This window comes from Pteropus medius, unplaced genomic scaffold (genome assembly GCF_902729225.1).
Source record: "Pteropus medius unplaced genomic scaffold, Ma_sr-lr_union100, whole genome shotgun sequence".
Lineage (NCBI taxonomy): Eukaryota > Metazoa > Chordata > Mammalia > Chiroptera > Pteropodidae > Pteropus > Pteropus medius.
The window spans coordinates 1,044,515-1,063,728 of NW_024344374.1; the positions used below are offsets into that span (position 1 = coordinate 1,044,515).

At 33.4% G+C, this 19,214-nt stretch overlaps 1 protein-coding gene across 1 annotated transcript; it reads left to right on the forward strand.

Annotated features, from left to right (window-relative positions):
- Window positions 1–10,565: 10,565 nt before the first annotated feature.
- On the forward strand, window positions 10,566–11,579 carry LOC120608777 (olfactory receptor 13D1). Its single transcript, XM_039870750.1, has one exon. It carries the CDS (start codon window positions 10,619–10,621, stop codon window positions 11,561–11,563), a length of 945 nt encoding a protein of 314 aa, XP_039726684.1. The 5' UTR covers window positions 10,566–10,618; the 3' UTR covers window positions 11,564–11,579.
- Window positions 11,580–19,214: the final 7,635 nt, after the last annotated feature.

The following is a 19,214-nucleotide window of genomic DNA, read 5'->3' on the forward strand; positions in this document are numbered from 1 at the left end:
AGGCCTTGAGGCACATTATACCCTAAATGGGGAAATAGATCTTGTCTTTTGTATTCACAGATGATACTGTAAAACCTATTGTCCAGACAGCTTGTGTGCTTGCAAAGCCAAAAATGGAACTTCTATCATTTACAACATAAAATGCTCATGTAAATCTTCTAAATAGTGCTTTAATTGCTAAATTTCTACCTCTGCTAATTGGTTTCATGAACTTCATGATGCTCTTCATCAAGATGAATGTATATGTATCTATTCCTTCCCTTCCTTCCTTCCTTCCTTTCTTCCTTCCTTCTCTCTCTCACTCTTCCCTCCCTTCTCTTACTTCTCCTCTCCTCCCTTCTTTTCTCTCCTTTCCTCTCTCTTCCATACATTTCTACCTGATCTCTACCTGATCTGCTTCCTCAGTCTCTTTGTAGATATCTATTGTTTTTGTTATGCAACACTCCTGCACAATATTGCTGCACAATTTGCATATATGCACAACATGCAGAAAAAGAACATATTTTTCTTGAGGAACCAACAGTTCCCCTCTCTTAGTGCACATTGACAGGGTGAGACTGACCCAACTTTCTGGAAATTTATTTGGAAATTTATTTTCCAAATAAATAGAAAATCTAGGGGGGAAAAAAGCTTTTACTTTAAAAAATAAAGTGCATACTCAAGTTCTGATAAATGTAAAACTAATCAATGGTATTAAAATATCAGAAAGGTAATTGTTTTGAGTAAGTTATATTTTATATAAATTTAATTTAAAATCAAAACTGCAACTAAATACTTAATTCTAGTTAATAACAAACTCTAGTTAATGATATGCATACTAAAGGAGAAGTGTATTGAAGTCTGTAAAGTATTTTGAAATGTATAAAAAAAATAAGATGGATTAAAGAATAGGGAGAAGGATAGATCATAGATAGTGATAACCAAGTATAGTAAAATCTTAATGGTATTATCTAGTTGATGGATATATTAGTATTCACTCTAAGTTATTTATGAAAAATAACTAAAAACCTAGACTTCTGCACCAAATTAAACTGTCTTTCAAGAGAGAAAGAAAAATAATGACACATTTAGACCAAAGACAGAGATTTTACCACACATAGAACCCCGCAAATAAAGAAACTGTACTCAAATAAAAGGCATGGAATTAAAAAAAAAAAAAAAAGCATGGTAAACAAATTGGTAAATATGTGGATCAATCCAAATTATCACTAGCTTTCTAAAAAAATAACAGCAACAATAATTTGGGGGACTGAAATAAGGTAAAAATAAAATTTTAAACATCAACAATGTGGAAGATAACTCATTTTTGATGAGTCAAAAATCAGAGATAAATATTTTAAGTGTTTATACTGTTCGGAAGAATTGCAAAAATATTAAGAAGGGACTGTGTTAAGTTAAACAAGCATCATAAAAAAAGTCAAATGTACTCATAAAAAAAAACAAAGAAATAAGATACAGCGCTTCCAAATCTGTTAAGAGAGTAAAGACGATTTCATCAATTCAACAGAAGGCTTAAAAGTTGTCGAGAGAAAATTATAAAAAGATAGATTTAAAAAAACACCAAATGAGGATAAGGGAATCAGAAGCATAAATATTCACATTAAATGTAAATAATTAAAGGCACCAGTTAGAAGATATCAATTGATATTGTGGAGAATTCTATTAACATATTTTCTAATGCTAAAATGATCTTTTATTCCAGCAGTAAATTTAACTATATGAGTTATCAGGGGATTGTTTCATAAACTCTATAAATATCTAACCAATATACTTTATACTTGACACTAATAATAAAATAAAATGCTAAAAAAAATCAGTTATGTTCTATTTGCAAGAGAAATTCCTAAAATGTGACACAGAAAGTTGGAAATTAATGTGATGGAAAAACGTATACTACACAAATACCAACCAAAAGAAAGCCACTGTTTTAATTAAATCAGGTTAAAAAGATCATGAAGCAAAAAGCATTACCAGAGAATTTATAGAAAAAGAAAAATAGTCCTGAACCTTATGCATTTTACAACACAGTTTCAATACATATGCTGTAAATATTGACAGAATTACAAGAAAAAGACAAATCTACAATAAAAAAGAGAGAATTTCATATATCTGTCTCAAACTAATAGGTGAAGTAATAAACACACGTACACAAACTATTGCAAAATATACAAAGAACTCATACAACTCAACAACAAAAAACAATCTAATTAAAAAATGAACAGAAGACCTGAACATACACTTCTCCCAAGAAGGCATACAAATGGTCAACAGACGTATGAAAAGATGCTCAACTTCACTAGTTATTAGGGAAATGTTAGAATGGCTATCATCAACAGGACAAGGAATAACAAGTGTTGGAGATGTTGTGGGGGAAAAAAGAACACTCATACACTGCTGGTGGGAATGTAAAGCCACTATGGAAAACAGTATGAGGGTTCCTCAAAAAATTAAGAATAGAATTACCACATGACCCAGAAATCCCTTTTCTGGGTATCTGCCCAAAAGATTTGAAAACATTTATCCATAAAGATATATGCACCCCGATGTTCATAGCAGCATTATTATGGTGGCCAAGACATGGAAATGACCAGAGTGCCCTTTGATAGATGATTGGATAAAGAAGATGTGGTACATACATACAATGGAACATTACTCAGCCATAAAAAAAGATGAAATATTGCCATTTGTGACAATATGGATGGATCTTGAGATAACCATGCTAAGCAAAATAAATCAGACATAAAAAGTTGAAAACCATATGATTTCACTCATCTGTGGGATATAAAACTGAAAGCAACAAACAAACAAAACAAACAAACAAACAAACCAAAACTCACAGACTTAGACAACAGTATGGTGATTACCAGAGGAAAGGCGAGTGGGAGGGAGGTAGATAACAGTAAAGGGGATAAAATATATGGTGAAAGAAAGAGATTTGACTTTGGGTGGTGAACACACAATGCAATATACATATGACGTATTACTGAATTGTACACTTGAAACCTATATAATTTTATTAACCAATGTCACCCAATAAATTTAATTTAAAAAACTAATGCAACATTAGGAAAGGAAGCAAGTTTCAATATACCAAAGAATTAATATCATTCAAACCTCAACTCTGGCCACAATGCAAAAATATTAGAAATAAACATTGAAAATACGATCCCTCAAATAATCTTTCAAATCTGGAGATTAAAAAACATACTATAAATAATAGGTTAGAAATGGACTGTGATGAAAATTCTAAAATATTTAAAACTTAACAAAAATAGAATGATTATCAAATGTCAAATTAGTAAAGGACATTAAAACAAGTAAATTGTGAAGCTATGTTTTATTCATGTTTGGAAAATAAAAATAAATATATAATTTGCCCCAATTTTTAAAAATTCAATGTAATTCCATATACAATGAAATAGCATACTTTATGTTTGTTAAGTTGATCTTAAAATTCATAGAAAAATAAAGGGCCAAGAACAGCCAAGAAATTACTATAGAATAAGAAATGCGTACTCACTATATCAGATACTAAGACATCATAAAGCTACAGTATCTCAGATATTATGCTATTGGTGCAGATAAAGACAAATATATCAAAGGAACAAAGTAGAGAATCCAGAAATACCATGCGCATATATGGAAGCTTATTATATACGAAATGAACTGGTATTTGATATGAAATGGCATTAATAATCAGGAGAAAATGAACTATTTAATAAATGGTGCCTGGGTATTAAACTAATTGTATTTTTAAAAAGATTAAAATGCTACTCTATACTATGCCCCAAATAAATTTGAGACAAATATTTAATTAAAAAAAACAAAGGAACAAACAACATTACAATCATAAAAGATCTAGGAAAAAATGGAACACACGCCATATAACTGAAATGCAACTGATTATCCCCCTTTGAAAATTATATGTTTCATCTCCTTATTTTATGGTGTAATTATTACAGATGATCTAAGGTCTCCTCACTAAAATGAATGTTCTCACTAAAATGAAATTTGCCAAGAAACTGTTTCGTTTCCACCTAAAGCGTACACGATTATGGAGGTGCTAGAACATAAATATGGAGAGAATGAAAATACTAAAACCTGGCTTTTACTCATAAGGAATAGAAAGTGAAGGTAATTTCTGTTTACAGACATCCAACATTGTCATTACCTTCAAAAAGACAAAAAAAAAAAGAAAGTGAAATTTTGCCAAGAAACTGTTTTATTTCCACTTGTTACATGTGTTTCCTCCACCCATTTATCATGTTATGACATATATCAAAATTGCATAATAAAATAAGAAAATATATACTGTTAATTTTAAACAGTAAGTTATAAAACAAGAATACAGTATACTCTTAAGTAGTATATGCCTAAAGTAATCAAAATATCAATATGTAGTTATATCTGAAATTGTGGGTGACTTTCATTTTCTCCATTGACCTTTTCTGAATTTCTCAAATTTTCCATAATGAATATGTATTATTTCTATAATCAGGGAAAAATTAACTCAAAGAAGAAAGCAAAATGCTTTTTAATAAGTAAGGTACAATTTAGGTCTTTAGGAAATTATTTCTAATGTATCTAAGAGTTACTATCTTCAGCGAGGTTTAAAAGTTCAACTTTAAATCACTTCTGGGATTACAGAGTCTCTTAGAAGAAAACAAAGGAGTGTTTAAATTGGCTACCAGAGCCACTGGTGTGCCTTCTAAAAATGTTCAGTGCCCAGAGGTTAGAAGTACTTACATGGCAGATTGACTTATTATTGATATAAATTTATAACATGAATTTCTACTAAAGATGAAAGTTTTGTTTTTGGTCTGACCCCTCACCATCACTAGCACTCATCTGGAACTGTGGAATACTCGCCTGTGTGTTCTAATAGTGTGACTGCAGCTCAAAGAGAAGATAGCTAATTTTTGAACTAATCTAAAAAGGAGTAGCCACAACAACTACGATATATAGACAAAGTAAAACACTGAAGAAAAGGAATGCTGAATAAAGATATTTGTGCTTGTATCTAAAATGGCTTCTTCATTTTGAAGTCTGTAGTCCCAATAAACAAGCTATCTATTTTAAGTGAAGAATTTGAAGCTTTCACACTGATGCTTAAATGAGGCAGACTTGAGCAGAGTTGGAAGAAATTTCAGAAAGGAGAGATGATATGAGAACTAGGAATTCTGAATGATTTACTTGAAAAATTTTGAATAAAACAGTGAAAAATCATGGGAAATGAGGATGTTGGGTGCAGAAAGTATCTTGAATACTTATGAATATCACTTTGATTTAATTGTTTCTCTTTACCATGGAAAATGAAAAAATGGCAATGTAGGAGTTCAGATTAAACTAACATGCATTGTGCACTTACTTTGTATCAAGATCTTTCAGATATGTTACATTAATCTTCACAACACACCTATAAAGTAAGTACTGTTACCCCATTTTACATCGTGTTGTTGAGTGTCTTGCTCAAGGTTTGTACAGCTAATAAGTCGCAGAGCCTGAACCCTAGGTTCTCTGACTATAAGACAAGTGCTCTTTCGATTAAAATATAATACTTCTCCATAAAGACACCATACTAGCAATAAGAACGAAGGGGTAAGAGGATTGGAGCACAGTTGGATTCCATGGCACAGCCACAGATATAACTAGAATATGCAAAATAGCATGTTCTGAACAAACCCAGAAGTGAGCCTATTGCTCAGATAGAGGCACCAACAAGACAGGAGCATAAAGCTTCAGCTGTATTCCCAACAACAAAGAAATCCACTCAGGACTTCTTTTAGTGGTTAGTGAAAAAAACTCAGAATAATTCTTAAGACCATGTAGAAGAAGGAGAAGAGGACCTATTTGTAACCTATTTGTAATAAGTATTGCTTATTATCAACTCCTTTTAGAGCTTCTAGAGGACAAGCATTTAGGATCTCATATTGTGGGGAAAAAAAGTGCTCTATAAACAGTAAGAAAAGATGGATGAAACAGGATATAGAATGCAATATTTCGTGCTGAAATTTTCCTCTTGAAAAAATCTTCCATGGTGAGTGAGCTATATCTTGCTTCAAAAAGTTTCTTGGGGGTACAATCAAGGAGTCAGACAGAGTAAGTACAGGTGCTTTACAATCAGAGTGCTACTCTCTCTGGTTTGTAAAAATGGGAGGAAAAAGGGTACATGCTTCATGATCCATAGTCCTCAAGCAGAGTTTGCTTTCTTTTCATAGGTGATGCCTGATAGTGAGGACCAACCTAAGAAGTGAGCCTTTAAATAGAGATAAACGAAACCTGGAGAACCAAGAAACTGGAATTTACCTCTTTATGGCAGAAAGAGAAAAGCATAAGTAACAGAAGTTCTGATGTTTGCTCATGCTCCCTCCTACCTACCGGGTATCTCCTTTGTCTTTATCTTGCATGATACTGTTGGGTGCTTTGTAGTTCACCCCATCTGCACTACAAGACTTGGTCACATTCTCAATGGTGATATCTAGAATCCTTTTGCAATAATTGAGACTGTGTCAGTATGTCTGCTGATGGTGGATATATGTGTGAAATCGATTGGTTGAACTCAGAACACCAAACTGCATTTAATTAGTCTGTATAATATAAACCAACACAAGTCCCCTCTCCAATTGCATGTCCATAGATTGTTTTACTTCCTACTTGAATTTTACAGATAACTGTGGCCAAAGTTCTGGATTTCCTAGCCACTACTCCTTTCAAGGAAAATTTGAAAATGGTATCTCTGATATTTATAATCATAAAATATAGTTAATTAAAATTATTTGGAAAATATAACAAATATAGAGAAAATTATTAATGCCCCATATCCCATAGTCCAGAGAAAACCACAGTTAACATTTGGGAGTAGTTACACACACACACACAAACACACACACACAAAAAATTGCAACCATTATTAAGAAACTTCTTTTTTTCCTGTAATATTGTATTATGAGCATTGTCCCTCGTCCTTAACTCTTCTCCAAGACTTCAATTTGCATTGTTACTAGTGACATTATGTTTTATGTGTATACCTTAACCATTACATTCCAGTATTTCAGCACCCCAGAGGAAAAAATTATAGCATCTATTAAAGCAATGACTGAACTTGAAACATCTTACATACATCATTTATTTTTGTTTTTCTGTTCTATTATTGTATCTTTTAGGTAAAATATTTAATAATAATGATAATAATAATATTAATATATTTTTCAATGACTTTTAGGAAAATATTTCCAGTGTATCACCATTTGGAATTATACTGACCAATAGTTTAAGAGAGATACTCTTTATCATCTTAATGATTTATCCTCCCAGTTTTAGACTATTAAGAGTTTTTATCAAGAATTAATGTTGTGTTCTATCATTACTTTTGGGCATCTAGATGATAATGTAATTAATTTTGTTACCCCTTTGTTTCATACATTATACTAATATATTTTCAAGTGTTAATTTGGAATTCCACGCATTGACAAAAATAAATGCCATCATTTTAGTATGCAGTTTGAATGTACTTTGTATTCTTTGCATATGCATTCATAAATGTAATTGAACATAGCTTTATTCTCTCTTTGACAGTTTGCGTAAAAGGCACTTTTAGTTTGGTAAAATAATTTGCAAAATGTTCCATGACTTTTTACATTGCAATGTTATATAGCACATAAGTTATTTGTTTCTTAAAAGTATAAAATAACTATCATAAGCATTCTGCATCCAGTGTCCACTTTGAAAGGCTAGTTCTCGCGATAGCATACCTATTACATATCACAGTATATATGGCATAGTATGTGTTGACTAAATGAGTAAATTAAAGATGCTAGGAGAGCAGAAAGCACAGGGTTCTGTGACAGCATCCTACCTAGATCAGGAGGTAAGAAAGTTTTCCTACAAAAGATAATATCTAAGTTGGGAGAATTCCTTCCAGCTTAAGAAAACAGCATGTACAAATGCATAAAGAAGAAAGAATACAGTATTCTGGGGAGACTGGTCAAAATTCATGGCCATTTCAGCACATTGAGGGTATTAGTAGTGGCTTCAGAATTTCTACATTAGAGGGACTGAGGGGTGACGATGTGGTTGGAGGAGTGGTTAGAGGGCTTTTCTTGAAATTGTGATGCATCGTAAGCACACTGGTTTTCCTTAGATTGTATTTCTCTGTTAATATGTCTTTTGTGGGACGAATTATAAAGATTTTGGGGAAGCAAACCCACTCAATAACTCCTTCCTTAACACCATCAGGGCAAGAGAAATGGCAGAAGTGCATTTTCTTTAACAGTAAATCCTGGTTCCTTTTCTTCTGTTCTGCCTCATTCTCTTCCCCTTTTAATTTCTCTTCCTCCACAATAAGTGTCTTCAAATAAAGATGCCTGTCTTAATTGATTTCTTTGTGGAAATCAGTGACTAGAAACAGGAAAGGAGGTATAGGAAGAAGAGAATATTTTCCAACATACTGGTGTCATCATCTCTTTTTAAACTTACCAGAAGTCACTGCCTAGTCATATGCTTCAAGAGGAAGAAAAATGATATGAGAAGGGAAGGGGAGAGGAAATACATTGTGAGTAAGTACTGTCACCTATGACCTGCCAAGGAGTAAGCCCCTCATCCATGTCTCCAAACTCTCTGGCTACAAAAAGGCCAAAGACGATGTGTGATTGTTGGGTAAAGATGTGATGAGCAAGAAATATTTTCATCCTATCACCATGACCTGTGAACACAAGCTATGGCAGTGGTATAATAATGTATAGTAGTATACTAAAGTATAAGACATACTCTTTTAGAAGTTATATTCATGTTTAGGCATCTTAGACATATGAAACAATTGAAGCACAGTTGAGTTTTTAATGACGTGGAGATAAAGTTATAAGATGGCGGAGCTTAGCAAAAGATGAGTTTGAATAGAAAAGATAAGAAAGGCAAGAATTAGGGTAATTAAAGTCAGAGAAAAGCTAAGGGATTTCAGATGTGTGACTGAGACAAATATGATGCTAAGGAATCTCATATCATTATTCTTGATTATGTTAATTCTCATAATTGTGAAATTGCTCACTACGTGTAGAAAAATATGAACTCTACACTCCAAAGGCTACAGGGAAAAGGAGCCTATGATCCAGCCTTCAGAGTGCTCCATCATATCACTACAATCAGCAGAGAAACTTTCTTTTAATAGTCTTCTCTTGCTTAGAGTCGGTGTACGAGTCTGTGAGAGGTAGTCTACTGGTTAAGAGGTCTGACTTTGGAGCAAGACAACTGGATATTGGATTCCGTCTTTAGCATTTATAACCTCTGTGACCTTCTGAATGTTACTTAAACTTTTGTATCAGTTTCCTCTCCTGAAAAGTGGGAGTAATAATATTATCTATACTTGCATTTAAGATTAAACGAGTTAATACTTTCAACGTAATCAGTTTACAACAGTGTAACATACTTATAGCTAAGTGATAAAAATTATACATTATCAGTTCAATGTACTTACAGCTAAGTGATAAAAATTATACATTATCAGTTCAATCACATTATCAGTTCAATCATGGCCCAAAATTAAAACAATATAGAGGATCTATATATGCATTCCAAAGTATCAAATATAAAAATCGAGTGTGTATTAATAAGTACTTATAAAATGATATGAACTTGCCTGGAAAAACACAGAATATCCATCTAAGAGGTAAGTGGTAAAGAAGAATAAAGAAAATAAAGCATTGGAAAATCACAAAAAGCTAGGAAGAAAGGTTGTATTAAGTGACTAATATTAAAGGAGGGCAAATTTAGGGCCCCGACTTCCAGACTCTTAAGTGGATAGGTGTCCCCTATCTGAGTTTGGATCAGATTACTTCTTAAACCAGAAAATCTTGGCTTTCCATCAACTGTGGTCCCCCAAACCTCAATCCCTTGCCTTAAGGTTAAAAACTAACCTAATTTATTTCCTTCTGAGTCAGTCTAGCAGATTTAAAATTTACAATTTATATTTACGATTATATTCTTAATATTGTTATATTGTATTATATATTTTATTACATTGCATTGCATTATGTTATGTAGAATTTTAGATGACATGTTGGAACCGGCTACTATGCCTATCACTTAATAGATGTTATCTAATTTAATTCTCATAACAAACTATCAAAGAGTTACATTTCCCTCTGCCCTTTGCCTCATTTTACTAGCTAAGACTAGTAGCTGAGTTAGCTGAGTCTCAAAAAAAGTAACTTAAAATAGGCATACTGAAGATATAAGTGGCATGATACAGAACATATATATTTTAAATTAGATCTAGCTTTATTAGAATGATTTTATTTCGAAATGTTTACCAATAAAGAGATTCTTATGTATCCACATTTGAAAGTAGTTTGTTCATATTATTTTATTTAATTAGAAGCCTGAAAATTTTCAGCACAATTCCCAGCCTCTGCTCTGTGTGAGCCTCAGTATATTGATCTCTCAGTGTCTGTTTCATCATTAATAAAATCAATTTAACATCCTGTTCTTGCTGATTTCAGGGTCTGCTCTAAGAATAAAATGAAATAACGAAAGTGAAAGTGATTTGATATATCTACATGAAAAAAAAAAAATCAAATCTTCCTGAGTGTTCTCTTCTTCTAAACCTTGAAGGTGACATGGACACATGCAGATGGGGAATTATTCAGCCGTGAATGAATTCTTTCTGATAGGACTTTCCCAATACCCAGAGCTCCAGCTTTTTCTGTTTGTGCTCTGCCTCATCATGTATGCGATAATCCTCCTGGGAAACAGCCTCCTCATCGTCATCTGCATACTAGACTCTCACCTCCACACCCCCATGTATTTCTTCCTTGGAAACCTCTCATTTTTGGACATCTGTTACACATCATCGTCCATTCCTCCGATGCTTGTTGTGTTTGTGTCTGAGAGAAAATCCATCTCCTTCATTGGCTGTGCTCTGCAGATGGTTGTCTCTCTTGGTTTGGGTTCCACTGAGTGTGTCCTCCTGGCTGTGATGGCCTATGACCGGTATGTGGCCATCTGCAACCCACTGAGGTACCCCATCATCATGAACAAGGCGCTATATGTGCACATGGCTGCGTGGTCTTGGATCGTAGGCTGTCTAAACTCCTTAGTGCAAACAGTCCTGACGATGGTGTTGCCTTTCTGTGGGAATAATGTCATTGACCATCTTACCTGTGAGATTCTGGCTCTTCTTAAACTCATATGTTCAGAAATCACCATCAATGTGCTTATCATGACAGTGGCAAGTATTGTTTTATTGGTGATTCCTCTACTGTTAATTTTCATCTCCTATGTTTTCATCCTGTCTTCTATCTTGAGAATTAATTCTACTGAGGGAAGAAAAAAAGCCTTTTCTACCTGTTCAGCCCACCTGACTGTAGTCATTTTATTCTATGGTTCAGCCCTTTTTATGTATATGAAGCCCAAGTCAAAGGACACAAAAGCATCCGATGAAATCATTGGGCTGTCTTATGGAGTGGTGACTCCAATGTTGAACCCCATTATCTACAGCCTGAGAAATAAAGAGGTAAAAGAAGCAGTGAAGAAAATCCTGAGCAAACAGCTGCATTTATTGAGAATGTGAAAGGACTTGAGGCACATGCTATCATCAACGTAGGACCAGATCAAATCTTTGTATTCACAGACAAAGTCATGAACCCAGTATCAAGAGAACTTTTCTGCCTGTCAAAAAGGGGACTTCCATTCTTTTCAATACACCATGCTCATGTAAAACATTCTGAATAGTGTCTTGTCTGCAGTTTCTAACTGTATTCAGTTCTGTCGACTGGTCCCATGTAGGGCACATGGCTTTTCCTCAAGATGGTTCTCTCTCCTCTGTTGTCTGCTATTTCCTTTTTCTTCCTTCTCTCTCTTCCTTATTTTTTTCTCTCTCCTCTTCCCCACTTCCTTCTCATTCTTGTCCTTTCCCCTTCCTTTTCTCTCTTCCTTCTGTCTTTCTGGTCTCCTTTCTCAGTCCCTTTGAATTGAACATCTTATTGTTTTGTTTTCTAGCATTCCCTTTTCTGGTAAAAGAATATAATTTTTTTTGTTGTTGTTAAATAGTCCCTCCCCCTTTAAGTCCATGTGGTGCTAGATAGGGTTGTCCCTACCCTCTGAAAATTGTGGTAAGCAGAGAACAGAAGCTTAGGCAATTAAAGAAGCAAATCCTTCTAGTCACTGTGATTCATTTAGCGTAGCAAGTGAATCCCACTAGGCTAATCAAACTCAACCCAAGAATGCTGCCTCAGTATGAGAAAAAGAGTCCTTCTTTCTGCTAGGGTTGCTAAACTGGTCGAAAGTAAGCCTGGAGCCAATCTTTGCCAATATGTAAAGAGACGCTGAGAGGCAAAGGGGCAATGAGAAGAGGGGGTGTGTCTGATCCTGTTATTTTAACTCTTTAATCCAGTTGTATCTAAAGTCAGATTCACAATTACTCTTTTTAGTTATATGAGTCAATAAATTACCTTTTTATAAAAAACTAATTTTGAGTTGAATTTTCATCATTTATAATCAATTATATAGCCCTACCTAACTAAAGTATTCATTTTTAGCTCCTTTTTCCTCTCATAGTTTTGAAAAAACAAACATGAGGATATATTACCTACACGTTCCCAAGTTCTCCAGTGTTTAGGGGCTCCTCTTTCCTTTAATAACTAAATAATCCAGTTTCTATTCTGTATGCCCACAAGTGCTCCAATCATCTCCCCAATAATTTCTGAGGAGCATTTACATTCGCCTAGTTTCTAGTTTTCTTTTTTATGCCACACTAGTGTTCTAAACTTTTCCATTATTCCTCTCTAGTCATCTTATATACTTCTGTGTTGTTTAAGCTCCCAACAGTACATTTAACCCACAAAGAATAGACATAAGTCTCCTAAATATACACATTCAAAGGCCACTATGTACACACAACCAGCCAAACAAAAGCCCAATGGCGAACACTTAAAAAATGTTTAACACCTTTACCTACTCTTGAGAATAAGAGAAAGGGGCTATTATCGGTAAGAAAAATAAATCAATATTAAATATTATTGTTCTTGATATCTTTTAGCCATCTTCATTCACATGAGTCCTCTTATATCTATTTTCCTCTTTAGCTCCTCTCCTTCTTCAAGATTAATAGTATCTATTCATTTCCTTCTATCATAAGAAGCAGCACTTTTCTCAATGAAAAATAACGATCCTTGGCTCAAAGCACTCCTCAACATGTCCCCTCCCAAAATGGAGAGTGAGTTTACACCCAAAACAAATTGCAGCTTCTACTCTTAGAGCTACAGGAAAAAAAAAATCAGAAAGTATTAAAAGAATAGTGTTTCCTCATAAGCAATGATTTAGAAATACTAAAGTCCAGTATATAAGCACTTTGAGTGATATGTTCTGTTGTGAAAATACATCAAGCTGTAGGCTTTCAATAAAATGCCAAAGAAAGAAAGAAATAATCCAACTCACTACCTGCCTTCCATTATGAGTGTTAGAAGTATCATTACAATCCTCAAAAAACTGGTTCTATATGGTTCATTCTTAAGAACAAAAAAAAAGACCCCAGTAGTCAAGAGTACTTTGAACAGCCTCTATTTGACTTTCTTAAAAACCCCAATACCACAGCAATACTTGTAAAAACTCTATTTGCATTACAGCCCACAAATGCTCTATAGCATCTCTTTCCACCGTTCCCTAAGATCCAGTCTTCTACTGTTTTCACCATCTCTTTCCTCCATCTCATCCTTCCTTGATCACAGTAGCCCCTTTCGAGCAAAGTAGAGTCTGTCCCGCTAAGGCAAGAGATTTGGAGAAAGATGAGATTTTTTAAAAGTGAGAAATTAGGGTCTAATTTATGAGGAAACAGTTGTTAAAATTCCCAACTTAAGCATTTTTGTGCTACTACAATATTTGTCAATGCAAACATCACCACTTCTTTTCATCACATTTCACGAATCTTGTCATCTTTTCACCACTTTATTGGCTCCTCCAGGAGGAAATTATTTCCTCCTCTTTCTCTTCCATTCTTCCATAGATTTTTTTAAATGTACCTTTATTAAAGTTCATATTTTATTTATTCAATGTGGCATAGTTAAAAACAAAATTTAAAAAAAACCCACAGGACTTTTATAAACTAATTCTACAATTCAGTAGAATTATAAATTTTAATCTATCAAAGTCTCCATTTGTCTTGACATAAAATGTGACTTCAGTCCCTAACTCAGGAGGTTTTATGAGTATTGAATAAAAAAAATTACAAAATGCCTTATTCAGTGCTTGGCTAATACCATGCAATGTGTAATACACATTTCCGTTACCATTCCCCATATACGTCTATCTCTTCTAATAGACTGTGGGTTTCTGAGGGGAAGATATGAATAATATTTATTTTAAGGTCTTTGATACCTAGAAGAGGCATTTATTATAAATGTGTGTTGAATGAATGAATAAATGAATGAATGATGTGTGACTGTCTTTCTCATGCTGAAGATAAACAAGCTTATTTGCCATTGCCTAAATAATCCTGTGATTGCTGCCTCTGCATCTTTGCTAATCCCATTCACTCCATCTAAAAATTGCCCTCCTTAAAACCTATCTAGAAAAATTCAAGGTGCCTCTCCAAAAAGTCTCTTCTAACTTGAAAGCCCCTTATTATCTATCATTCTAACAAGACTCCACATCTTCTTCCACCAAGTTAAATTCCTATAACAATCTACTTAAACTCTGAAGTATTTATTATGTGAAGACATATTTCTCTTTGATTGTGCATACAATATACCTGTTGTTTTATTGAAAGGTCATTAGGGGCAGGACCTGTGAGTTATCTGTCTTTGTAATCCCACAAATTTAACAGTGGGCTTCAATCAAGAGATTAATTCTTTGATTTTGTTTTTTTGTATGAATGAAGTCTATTCATTTTTAAATAGATTATCTTTTCATAGAATATGAACAGTATGACTATTATATGTGATACATACAATTAATAATAATCCTGGTTAAAATAATATTTCCTCTGTCATATATATGGTTTAATTCATTCTAGGCATCAGAAGTTCAACTGTAATAGATCAGGCAGAGTCCATCAAATCCAGTTGCACATGTATATAATCCCTTGGTTTGTTGAGCTTATAACTTGACAATAATTAAAATAAAAAGATATCAATTTATAAACTAGCGACTCCTACACATGTATCACCAGCCCTGCGATCTAATCTAATAGGCATTTTAAGTATAACATGTCCAATACAGAAACCTTGATTTTTTTCCATCTTCAAACTACTTTTCATCAAGGCTTCCCCCTCTCAGCAAGTGGCAGTGCCATACATCCACATCCAGTCCACCAGCAAATTCTTTCAAACTAATTTACTCTGAATCTGACTACTTCCATTGCTACCATCCTAGTCCAAACCACCACCTCACCTAGGCTACTGCAATGGCTTCCCAAAACACATCCCTGATTCCACTTTTGTTCACCTACAATCTATTCTCTGCACAGCAGCTAAAGTGTTGTTTTCAGAAGAGTATATACTGAAGTTCTAGAATAGATAAAAATCAATGATATATTAAAAACCTACCTATGTCAGGGAGGGGTTAGAGCAAGTATCTACTGGGTCAGGCATGAAGGAACTTTTCTGAGGTTATGTTTATGTTCTATATATTTTTGTTTGTTTTACTATATTTTCTTTATTACTATAATTAAAATGCATTGCTTTTTTCATATACTATTGGAATTATCTATTATTTGAAGGTTTCATAGAACTTTCTTGTAAAACTATTTTAGGTCATGTGTATTTTTGTTTGGCTTTTTAAAATTAAATTTATTGCTGTGACATTGGTTAATAAAATCATATAGGTTTCAAGTGTATAATTCTATAATACATCACTTATATATTGCATTGTATATTCACCACCCAAGTGTCAAGTCTCCTTCCATCACCATATATTTGTTCTATATCTTGAAAGAAATTTGAGTGACACAGGCATGAAATTGTTAAAACTATGAATATTACATTAAGACTTCTGAATATACTGTATATAAACTTTAAATTAAAAGAAAAAACCGTATATAGTTTTAAAAGAAAAAACAAATATAGTTTTAAACTCTAGTTTAAATACATGCTGAAGTATTTAGAGAAAAGAGTAATGATATCTACAATTTACTTTGAAATGCATCAAAAATGACATGGATTTAATGAGCGGATAGAGAGATGAATAGACACATAGATATGAGATAAGCAAATTTACTAAAACATGAATCATAGAATCTAGTTGCTGAGGGTATGATGTTCCAAATTTTTTCAGTTTTGCTTTGTGTATGAAATTTTTCATAATACAGTGTTGGAAAATAATTATACAAAACCTGTCAGCAATACATCTGAATAAATGTTATTAATGAATGAAGCAAGCATAGAAAAATAGTACCATTGTCAATTCTCTTTAAATTGATTTAGAAAAAAAGTTCCATTATTTTCAAAAGGCAAAACTTTTTAATAGTTTATTTACATCTCTTACTGAAAAGAAATTAATGAATTGCAATGGTCCCTGTAAAACTTAAATTCCTATTCTGAACTCTTGTCAGGGTTTCAGTTGCTATTACTGGAGGATGGGTGTGATAAGAGGAGAAACAAAGAGAAGTAAAGAAATGTATCAGAAGATTTACCAGAATCGGGTTTTAAGGTAATAAGAAAAAAGAAAACAAGAAATTTCTTGGCATGATGTGTTGTCTGTCATATTCCTTCACATGTTTTTGGCTGTTTCTCAGGGGACTGCTGACTCCCCAGGAATGTCAGATTGTACAGGCTTTAGCAAAAAAAAAAAAATTCAGCTCTTTCTATAGTAAACATTTATTAAAACCTCTTAAAAATGAGAGGGCAACTAAATAGGAATGAAAAAAATTAACATATCTAATGAGGGCCTAGCTCTTATTAAAGAAGTAATAATAAAAGAGACTCTAGTACATGAATCTACCAATATGCCTCATTCTAAAAAAATTACAGGCTCAGGACCAATTAATATTCAATGAAAAATATTATGAAATAAGAATTATACTGAGGCAGCCTGTTAAGTTACAACTTTTAACTATTTTCAGTTGTGTGTGTGTGTGTGTGTGTGTGCTGAGTAGAAGCTTCAGATAGCTCCAAGGGAGTAGAAAAACTGGAAACTATATTTCTTAACATTCAGTGTCTTTAAATAAGAAAAAAATCATCTTGAATATGAAGCCTGCTTCTTGGAATATTACTATGCTATCTCAAGATGTCAACTTAGAATAGTTTTCAGAAGAAATTTTAATCTGAGTAATGCTGATTTCCCATAAACTATGTGTCTATCAACCTTCATAAAAAAATAGAGGGGCATTTTAACTCAGATCATAAAGTATATTTGGGAAAATTGTAGGTGACAACCTGATGAACCTAAACAGGGACAAAAGAGACAACACAACCCCTGTGTTTGGACACAGCCTATGAGCTCCTTGCATTAATGCCCTGGCCCTCAATACAATATTGAGGATTAAAAAGATATATAAATTACAAAGATGCTGTAATAGCAATCACTGATGGTCATGGGAACTTAAATCGGATTAAAAAGTAGTGAATTAATTACACAGCTGGTAGGTATCTATGACAGCTTGTGGAGGTGAAGAAAAATACATTGGAGAGCACTGGTTAATGGGTGTTCATTTGAAAGAGGAAATTCATTTAAAAAATATGTCATGAACTAAGTGCATAAATGTTTAAAGATGGGTGTCTCAACTTATATCTAGGGAAGAACCTAGCCATAGTTAGCAATAAAAATAAATGACAAATAGCACAGGTCCAGAAATACTTCATATCATTTCTGAATCAGCCCCAAGTCCAGTAACAAGGTACAAGGATTTTTCAAAACAATAGACTTGCAAAGCCTATTTGGGGAAATAATTGTATTTATTAATGAGACGTTTTAAAATGTCATTAGCACTTGAATTCACTTTCAAAAGCAAAACATAAAGAAAGCTAATTAATATAGGATATCTAAAAAGGGATATAATCGATATACATTAAACTCATGTTTCTGGGTTTTAGTAATAAAAACAACTTACTTTATTAATAGAAACAACATTAAATACATTTATACTATATTTAATATTAAACTGCTCACAAATCTTTCTGGCTATTTATTCTAATAAGACTTGCAGCAAAAAGGCTGATTCAGAAATATCAGACATGTTGACAAGCTCAAGAAGAGGCATCCGGTCTTTTCCCTTCTCCACAGGATTTAATTCAATGCTCAAGGCACAAAAGATACTTAATATTCCCTGGTATGAGTAGGATACTATTTAAGGAACATGGAATGAAAAGCTAATTGTTATTTTATTACATTTATATTAATAATAAAGCAATTGATGAACTTTGACAGTAATTCATCTTTGCTGAAGTTTTTCTCTCCAATATATAATCTCATATGACAAAAGAAGAACTGTAAGTTAACTTCACTCTAAATAACTACAGTTTGAGTTACAGGAACTCAAAAATAACAACAAAGACAGGCAAACTGTTCCAGACTTAGAGAAGGAAAACTAGTCTATACCACCACCTAGTGGCCTCAGAATACAACACTAGAAAAGTGCTTACCAGAGGATGTATCAACAAAGAACAAACATCTGGAGTTTACATATACAGCAACTGCCCTCCTGCTCAGTTGAGCCACAATTGGACCCACCTCTCCTGCTTGCTTCTGAAGATTTGCATGATTCTGACCTTTAGAGAAAACCAAGAAGAAACACCATCAAATGGATTGTTGTCTTTGCCTACCTATCTCATGTAATTTCCTTATATAATTTCCATCCCATATAATTTCCACATAACGGATGCCCATTTGGTATGTGAAGGGTAAAAATACATCTTCACACTCTTCAGACCAGATGGGCAATAATTAAAAATTGGTCAGAATGCCTCATACACTGTTATAAAGGGTATAAGTTTAAAAAAGTTTGTCACTATTTAGTAAAATGGATATGTACATATCTTATGACCTGGCAATTCCACTCTTAGGCATATACTCTAGACTAATGGTTCATAGCCTTCAGTACACAGATCCCCAAGGGGTCTATGGATAGAATTCAGAGGGTCTGGTAACTTGAATAGAAAAAAGTTAGATTTTTATAGTTACCAATTTAGAACTGAAAATGTTTTTCCTTTGATTCTGAAGGTAGGCAACAAGTCACAATATTATTAGCAAGATCACAGATTTTGTGACCAATAAAAATCATAAATATCATC

Bases quoted from the DNA above. Each gene is read 5' to 3' on its own strand.
- LOC120608777 (XM_039870750.1), top strand. From the start codon at position 10,619: ATGCAGATGGGGAATTATTCAGCCGTGAATGAATTCTTTCTGATAGGA.